Consider the following 9,476-nt stretch of genomic DNA (forward strand, 5'->3'; position numbering starts at 1 on the left):
CAACATGCAGCACTCCAACGGACCCCAACGCTCTTACAAAGATGTTCTGAGACATTGTTCGCTCTGGACACCAAGCTGAGTCAAATCTACGACACACTGGAGAAACGCTGGAGAAGACGATAAATCGCTAAACGGTGAATAAGCTGTTGGAGGGAAAAAACGGTAGAAAACCCACAGCAAAACATGTAATTTGAGAATCATTTAATTGGATCACGGAATCGAAGCTGGTAAAAAAAAAAAAAAAAAATTTTTTTTTTTACAACTTATTGGTCCTTCCCCCTCAGGTAAACATTGCTCATCGCACCGGACCAACGACAAATGGAAACCAGTGTACGATAACACGGCTGCATAGCTTTGAAGCAAAACTAATTATTCTTTGCCTCGCAGGAGAGATGGGAACACTGCAGTACCAGGGACAGAGGGTCAGCATCTACCCCGATACGAGAGCAGAGCTACGGGAAACACAAACTACCTGCAATGAGGTGAGAGGACTACTGTTCAAAACCAACCTGTAGATAGGGCGTGGTTCACCCAGGAACGCTGCTGATCACCTTCAACGGCACGACGCGCCCCTTCAACGGCACGACCCGCTCCTTCAACGGCATGACCCGCTCCTTCAACGACACCACGACCCGCTCCTTCAACGACACCACGACCCGCCCCTTCAGCAACGACACCACGACCCGCCCCTTCAGCAACGACACCACGACCCGCCCCTTCAGCAACGACACCACGACCCGCCCCTTCAGCAACGACATCACGACCCGCCCTTCAGCAATGACACCACGACCCGCCCCTTCAGCAACGACACCACGACCCGCCCCTTCAGCAACGACACCACGACCCGCCCCTTCAGCAACGACACCACGACCCGCCCCTTCAGCAACGACACCACGACCCGCCCCTTCAGCAACGACACCACTATGGACGGCGTTCTCCCACCCATGGTTACGTGGTTGGACGCCGTTTTCCCAGCCTTGGCTACGTGGTTTGGCGCCGTTTCCCACCCTTGGTTACGTGGTTGGGCGCCGTTTTCCCACCCTTGGTTACGTGGTTGGACGCCGTTTTCCCACCCTTGGTTACGTGGTTGGACGCCGTTTTCCCACCCTTGGTTACGTGGTTGGGCGCCGTTTTCCCACCCTTGGTTACGTGGTTGGGCGCCGTTTTCCCACCCTTGGTTACGTGGTTGGGCGCCAGATTCCCACCCTTGGTTACGTGGTTGGGCGCCGTTTTCCCACCCTTGGTTACGTGGTTGGATGCCGTTTTCCCACCCTTGGCTACGTGGTTGGGCATAATCTTTGATTGTGCATTGTCCGTTCTCTTATAGACAAATCAATATGGATATACCATACACCGAACCAAGAGAGAAGTTATTTCACTCTACAATGTGATTTAGTCTCAGATGTGATAGCGCATGGCTGCTTTCTTGACTGAATAACTATTATATTTAACCCCCGTCTGTCTGTCTGTGGCCGGGTGTTTCCCTAACCCCCGTCTGTCTGTCTGTGGCCGGGTGTTTCACTAGAGGGGAACCCACTAATAGAATACACCAGAGGGGGAACCCACTAATAGAATACACCAGAGGGGAACCCACTAATAGAATATCCCAGAGGGGGAACCCACTAATAGAATATCCCAGAGGGGGAACACACTAATAGAATATCCCAGAGGGGGAACACACTAATAGAATATCCCAGAGGGGGAACACACTAATAGAATACTTTAGACCAGAGCCCTATGGGTCATAGTGCACTACTTTAGACCAGAGCCCTATTCCCTACATAGTGCACTACTTTAGACCAGAGCCCTATTCCCTACATAGTGCACTACTTTAGACCAGAGCCCTATTCCCTATATATAGTGCACTACTTTAGACCAGAGCCCTATTCCCTATATATAGTGCACTACTTTAGACCAGAGCCCTATTCCCTACATAGTGCACTACTTTAGACCAGAGCCCTATTCCCTACATAGTGCACTACTTTAGACCAGAGCCCTATTCCTTACATAGTGCACTACTTTAGACCAGAGCCCTATTCCCTACATTGTGCACTACTTTCGACCAGAGCCCTATTCCCTACATAGTGCACTACTTTAGACCAGAGCCCTATTCCCTACATAGTGCACTACTTTAGACCAGAGCCCTATTCCTTACATAGTGCACTACTTTAGACCAGAGCCCTATTCCCTACATTGTGCACTACTTTCGACCAGAGCCCTATTCCCTACATAGTGCACTACTTTAGACCAGAGCCCTATTCCTTACATAGTGCACTAATTTAGACCAGAACCCTATGGGTCCTAGTGCACTACTTTAGACCAGAGCCCTATGGGTCCTAGTTTACTGCATAGGGGGTCATTTGGAAAGCAGATCAGGATGGGCTGAGGAAGTCTGATAAACCAAAGGACGACTGACCGATTCAAACAGACGACTAGCAGGATGGACAAAACAATGAGCCTTGAAGTTGTCGGCACTGGACACAACACACACACACACACACACACACACACACACACACACACACACACACACACACACACACACACACACACACACACACACAGTTCAATAAGAGGAAGACTGAAGGTTAACTTCCTAACGATATGAACACACCTTGTTTGCCCTTTGAACTGAAAATCATTAACACACTTTTAGGCACTAGTGCAATGTTTCCTGTTGTAATGTCACATGTACAACAAGTACAGTGAAATGACTTCCTGGTTAACTCAATGTTTTGCACAGTGCAGGTCTAAATCAAATCAAATCAAATTTATTTATATAGCCCTTCTTACATCAGCTGATATCTCAAAGTGCTGTACAGAAACCCAGCCTAAAACCCCAAACAGCAAGCAATGCAGGTGTAGAAGCACGGTGGCTAGGAAAAACTCCCTAGAAAGGCCAAAATCTAGGAAGAAACCTAGAGAGGAACCAGGCTATGAGGGGTGGCCAGTCCTCTTCTGGCTGTGCCGGGTGGAGATTATAAAGCTGGAATGTTAAGTTCCTAATGCTATGATGAACCTACTCTAAAATTATGTATTATGACTGGTGTTAACACTAAACTGACACGCAACAAGGAAGTAGCCTAACCTCTATACCTCAGAGACAATACAATATCCAGGCTGAAACTGGCTGAACAAGGAAACATACCTGTCATCATTTTGACAGAAGCAGCAATGACAGAATAGATAGATAAGTGGCCCCAGGTCATAACAGGCCTGTTAGGCCATAACAGGCTATAACAGGCCTGTTAGGCCATAACAGGCCATAACAGGCCAAGCCCTTGATTATGACTCTCAGTTCCATTACATGACATAAGAGTTTTCTGTACAGGGGGAGTTTTGCAAAGAGCCCCGACTCTCAGTCTGAACGTATCACTTGCAGTACGGTTTTGGAAGCATAAGGACTATCCACATCTGGAAGAAATAATAATAATAAAAATTTAAAAAAGGTTAAATCCATAAACACCTTTATTAGGGTTAGGGTTCCCACACAGTCATATCTCCATGTTACAGCGCGTGCTTACGGAAAACAGAGTCGACTACCTGTACTAATAAGCTATCTGCTTCTCCTAACACCTGTGTGTACACGGAAGACACGGGCCTCACAAATGTGTTATCACCGACAAATACTGTCGACTGCAACTGTGTTAAAACCAGTTTGTGAAATGATTTTTGATGTGATATGAAAGTAGAGGAATTTATGTTTCTAGAACCATACCACAATTTGAGAATCAATTCACCTTTAGATGAGAGTATTTGGCTTGTTTTGGCTTCCAGAACCAATTATCCTTTAAAACAGAACGTGTCCTTGGACTATACGGATTAAAGTTAGGCTCCTTATTGGTCTATAACACACCACTTTCCCTTCTGGTTGGCTGGTAAGCTAAACACCTGTATAGGTTACATTATGTAGTGGTCTATGTTTAGGACCTGTACAGGATACATTATGTAGTGGTTGATGTGATGTTTAGGACCTGTACAGGATACATTATGTAGTGGTTGATGTGATGTTTAGGACCTGTACAGGATATATTATGTTGTGGTTGATTTTTAGGACCTGTTAGGCTTTATTTCTGTTCTGGAGGGGATGGGACCTGAGTGGTGTCATTCATTCAAATCCACCCATGCTACAATACACTGTATTTGGCCCCAGCTGTTTTTGATGTGGAGTATCTAGTTAGTCATGGCTAACTAGGAGCTAACTATATTAGGATCCTTTTCTGCTGAATAGACAGCTAGCCGATGACTGATTGCATTTTGGATTGCAAGCTAATGTTAGCTAGCTAGCATAGCTAATGATAAATATAGCTATGGCTGTAACGTTGGCTAGCTACATAGCTCATGATAAATATAGCTATGGCTGTAATGTTGGCTAGCTACATAGCTAATGATAAATACAACTATGGCTGTAACGTTAGCTAGCTACATAGCTAATGATAAATATAACTATGGCTGTAACGTTGGCTAGCTAGCTACATAGCTAATGATAAATATTGCTATGGCCGTAACGTTAGCTAGCTAGCTACTTAGCTAATGATAAATATAACTATGATGTAACGTTAACTAGCTAGCTACTTAGTTAATGATAAATATTGCTATGAGATGTAACGTTAACTAGCTACTTAGCTAGTTAATGATACATTTAGCTATGGCTGTAAGGTTAGTTATGTGAGATATACGTGGCCAAGTTTGTTTGCTAGCTATTTACCAAGCTAACTATACAGTAACCTGACAACGGCGGTGACGTTTTAAAATCACATTGATATAACCAATAGTCCGTATTATCAAACTAGCTATCAGGTTAGCTGCCCAACTAGTTAGTTAGTGGCCTGCTAATGCAACTAGCTAGTTAGCTAACCTGATAGCTGGCCAACTAGCTAGTTAGCTAACCTGATAGCTGGCCCAACTAGTTAGTTAGTAGCCTGCTAATGCAACTAGCTAGTTAGCTAACTTGATAGCTGGCCAAACTAGCTAGTTAGTAGCCTGCTAATGCAACTAGCTAGTTAGCTAACCTGATAGCTGGCCAAACTAGCTAGTTAGTAGCCTACTAATGCAACTAGCTAGTTAGCTAACCTGATAGCTGGCCAAACTAGCTAGTTAGTAGCCTGCTAATGCAACTAGCTAGTTAGCTAACTTGATAGCTGGCCAACCTAGCTAGTTAGTAGCCTGCTAATGCAACTAGCTAGTTAGCTAACCTGATAGCTGGCCAACTAGCTAGCTAACAACCTTGGACATAACGAGCCACACCCACTTATTGATATTTACAGTTGTGACATGTCACCCTAAATGACATTACAAGCATCATATAAACGTTTTAACACTTGACATATGAACATGATGCTTGCCGTGTAAACAGCGGTTTGTCTAAAGCGAGCCCTTCTCACAGTAACATAGGAACAACGGTCTGGAAGATATGTAGTTAACTGACGTTAGCTGGCTTGGAATTGGATGCTAACAAAGGTCTTTCAATGTACTGTTCTACTTCACCACCAAACGATAAGATAATAAAATACATTTTCTTTCAAATATATATTTCCGTACCGAAGTGTCGGACCGACACAAGCGGTGTCGGTGCTTTCAATTTCTTGTAAAATACGTTCGTGCTCGGTTATACACTCCACGGATTCATTTTCCGCCATGTTGCTGGTCATCATCACAGTGGCAAGCGGTGACGGTGACACTGCGGGGAAAGGGGATGGGGGAACGGGATAGTACCGGACTCGGTCGATAAGGGGCGTAACGTTACCTGTGTGTGATGTTGTAGTGACAGCCTTGAGCTAGGTAGATGTTTACCCTGCTAATAACCCTACCCATCAGTGTAAAATCCGATTTATTAATCACTTAACCTTAGATCAGTAGAGGGGGATCTATGAATGAATAGTCCCTACTTATAAATTGCTTTTAATAGTAACAGAATGAGCACCACCACCAAATAGTATTCTGTCCATGATACATTTCATTTAAAACTGCACTGCCATTGTTAAATTACAAAAGTACCGTAGCTATTTGTACAGATAATTGTTTTCTGGTGAGAATAAAAGTAATTGATTGTCATCACAATGAGCTATTATGAATAGATGAAAATGTCTCACATTTGACTAATGAATCTGTTACAATAGTTTTTCCCTTTTTTCCATATATGGATTAAATTGAAAGTACCTTAAGGTGGTTCCCAGGGACAAGTCCACTGATTCAAGTTCAGCAAAAACATTTCCAAAGCCCTTCTCATCATCTCTACTACCATCATCTTCAGGAATATCTGGTAAAGGTTTCTCCGCTCTACCGCTGGACATTTCACAATTTCTACCTTTGTGGAGAGAGTGATGGGAGATTTGTGCAGTAGGATATAGCTTTGGAGAGTTCCTGGTCACACACCTACTGGGGTCAATCAGGCTGTCAGCAGAAGCAAAGCAACGGAGGGGAAAAGGTCAACCTTGTGATCCGAGGAACTTTGAATCCAACAAAACAGAGTTAATTGCTTTTTGTTGTTAAATAGTGCCACGAATAACCCCATTCAACATAGAACGTTTATAAGACGTATGTAAGGAGTTTATTTCTGGTTAAGTACATTTTCCATGGGGTTTTTGAACAACACTCCTTCATAAATACCTTTAATATATTTAGGTGAACTTGTTACATTTTAGGCCACGTGTCAAACTCATTCCACAGAGGGCCAAGTGTCCTCCCTAGTACTTGATTGATTAATTAAGGTCACTAATTAGTAAGGAGCTCCCCTCACCTGGTTGTCCAGGTCTCAGATAGGAGCTCCCCTCACCTGGTTGTCTAGGTCTCAGTAAGGAACTCCCCTCACCTGGTTGTCTAGGTCTCAGTAAGGAACTCTCCTCACCTGGTTGTCTAGGTCTCAGTAAGGACCTCTCCTCACCTGGTTGTCTAGGTCTCAGTAAGGAACTCTCCTCACCTGGTTGTCTAGGTCTCAGTAAGGACCTCTCCTCACCTGGTCGTCTAGGTCTCAGTAAGGAACTCTCCTCACCTGGTTGTCTAGGTCTCAGTAAGAAACTCCCCTCACCTGGTTGTCTAGGTCTCAGTAAGGATCTCTCCTCACCTGGTTGTCTAGGTCTCAGTTAGGACCTCCCCTCACCTGGTTGTCTAGGTCTCAGTAAGGAACTCCCCTCACCTGGTTGTCTAGGTCTCAGTAAGGAACTCCCCTCACCTGGTTGTCTAGGTCTCAGTAAGGAACTCCCCTCACCTGGTTGTCTAGGTCTCAGTAAGGAACTCCCCTCACCTGGTTGTCTAGGTCTCAGTAAGGAACTCCCCTCACCTGGTTGTCTAGGTCTCAGTAAGGAACTCCCCTCACCTGGTTGTCCAGGTCTTCATTGAAAGGACAAACCAAACACCCTGCAGACACCAGGCCCTCCATGGAAGGAGTTTGACACCCCATGTTTTAGTCTATAGTATTATTTTATTTGGTAGATGCTTTGAGAATACAAATATATTACATCATATAAAGACTGACTTACTTACTAATTGTCATTATTATTTCTGATTAAATTCTTACAATTCTTGTTGTTACCCAATTTAACTTTTAAACAATCATCTTTCCCAGCCATGAAATGGATTGTCCCATTAGTGGTTGGTTGGGTTTAGTATTGGACAGAGACTTCTTTAAACAACAAAAGCCCTGACTAGGAGTTTCCTTATTGCTCTGGTAAAAACAAGAAGTGGGCTGATGATTGCAGCAACAGCTCAGAGCAGGAAACACCGTGTGTGTCCCAAATGGTACTCTATTCCCTTATAGAGTGCACTACTTGATCAGGGCCCGAAAGAGGTCTCTGGTTAAAACTAGTGCACTATATAGGGAATAGGGTGGCATTTGGAACACAAACACTGTCTGAGGGACAGGAACAGGCATGGTATTGTTCCAACGCTGTAGAGACACTGTTTTGCTGACATCTCTGTCCAAGGCTCGTTTATCAGCCAGATTCAGTGTCAGCATTGATCTTACATCATACAACACTCTGAGCACCGGGGGTTGGTGGCACCGAAAATGGGGAGGACGGGCTCGTGGTAATGGCATCATACAACACTCTGACGCACCGGGGGTTGGTGGCACCGTAAATGGGGAGGACTGGCTCGTGGTAATGGCATCATACAACACTCTGACGCACCGGGGGTTGGTGGCACCGTAAACGGGGAGGACGGCCTCGTGGTAATGGCATCATACAACACTCTGACGCACCGGGGGTTGGTGGCACCGTAAACGGGGAGGACTGGCTCGTGGTAATGGCATCATACAACACTCTGACGCACCGGGGGTTGGTGGCACCGTAAACGGGGAGGACTGGCTCGTGGTAATGGCATCATACAACACTCTGACGCACCGGGGGTTGGTGGCACCGTAAACGGGGAGGACTGGCTCGTGGTAATGGCATCATACAACACTCTGAGCACCTGGGGTTGGTGGCACCGTAAACGGGGAGGACTGGCCTCGTGGTAATGGCATCATACAACACTCTGACGCACCAGAGGTTGGTGGCACCGTAAACGGGGAGGACGGCCTCGTGGTAATGGCATCATACAACACTCTGACCACCGGGGGTTGGTGGCACCGTAAACGGGGAGGACGGGCTCATGGTAATGGCATCATACAACACTCTGACGCACCGGAGGTTGGTGGCACCGTAAATGGGGAGGTCGGCCTCGTGGTAATGGCTGGAGCGGAATCAGTGGAATGGTATCAAATCCATCAAACACAAGATTCCATTTGATTCCATTCCAATCCAAATCAAATGTTATTGGTCGATACACATGGTTAACAGATGTTATTGGTCACATGGTTAGCAGATGTTATTGGTCCATACACATGGTTAGCAGATGTTATTGGTCACATGGTTAGCAGATGCTATTGGTCACATGATACCTGGCCCTGACCTATAGATACCTGGCCCTGACCTATAGATACCTGACCCTGACCTATAGATACCTGGCCCTGACCTATAGATACCTGACCCTGACCTATAGATACCTGGCCCTGACCTATAGATACCTGGCCCTGACCTATAGATACCTGGCCATGACCTATAGATACCTGGCCCTGACCTATAGATACCTGGCCCAGACCTACAGATACCTGACCCTGACCTATAGATACCTGGCCCTGACCTATAGATACCTGGCCCTGACCTATAGATACCTGGCCCTGACCTATAGATACCTGACCCTGACCTATAGATACCTGGCCCTGACCTATAGATACCTGGCCCTGACCTATAGATACCTGGCCCTGACCTATAGATACCTGGCCCTGACCTATAGATACCTGACCCTGACCTATAGATACCTGGCCCTGACCTATAGATACCTGACCCTGACCTATAGATACCTGACCCTGGCCTATAGATACCTGGCCCTGACCTATAGATACTTGACCCTGACCTATGGATACCTGGCCCTGAGCTGGAATCCTGATCCAGCCTCCACACCGAGATTCCCAAATGGAACCCTAAACCCCTCTATTC

The 9,476-nt window shown here is 45.7% G+C and overlaps 1 protein-coding gene across 4 annotated transcripts in view; it reads right to left on the reverse strand.

The window, feature by feature from the left end:
• Positions 1 to 6,357, reverse strand: part of exoc6 (exocyst complex component 6) — a 388,637-nt gene extending 382,280 nt beyond the window's left edge. For 2 of the 4 annotated variants that reach the window (XM_082965010.1, XM_082965008.1), the window contains exon 1: positions 6,160 to 6,357. In XM_082965010.1, coding sequence (XP_082821136.1) covers positions 6,160 to 6,293 — 134 coding nt within the window. In that variant the 5' untranslated portion in view covers positions 6,294 to 6,357. Of the gene's footprint in view, positions 1 to 5,541; positions 5,703 to 6,159 lie in introns of those variants that run through there. The other 2 variants (XM_082965009.1, XM_082965011.1) reach the window with 2 other exon arrangements.
• Between the last annotated feature and the right edge of the window lie 3,119 nt (positions 6,358 to 9,476).

The sequence above is a fragment of the Salmo salar genome, chromosome 18, assembly GCF_965601325.2.
Source record: "Salmo salar chromosome 18, fSalSal1, whole genome shotgun sequence".
NCBI classification, from domain to species: domain Eukaryota; kingdom Metazoa; phylum Chordata; class Actinopteri; order Salmoniformes; family Salmonidae; genus Salmo; species Salmo salar.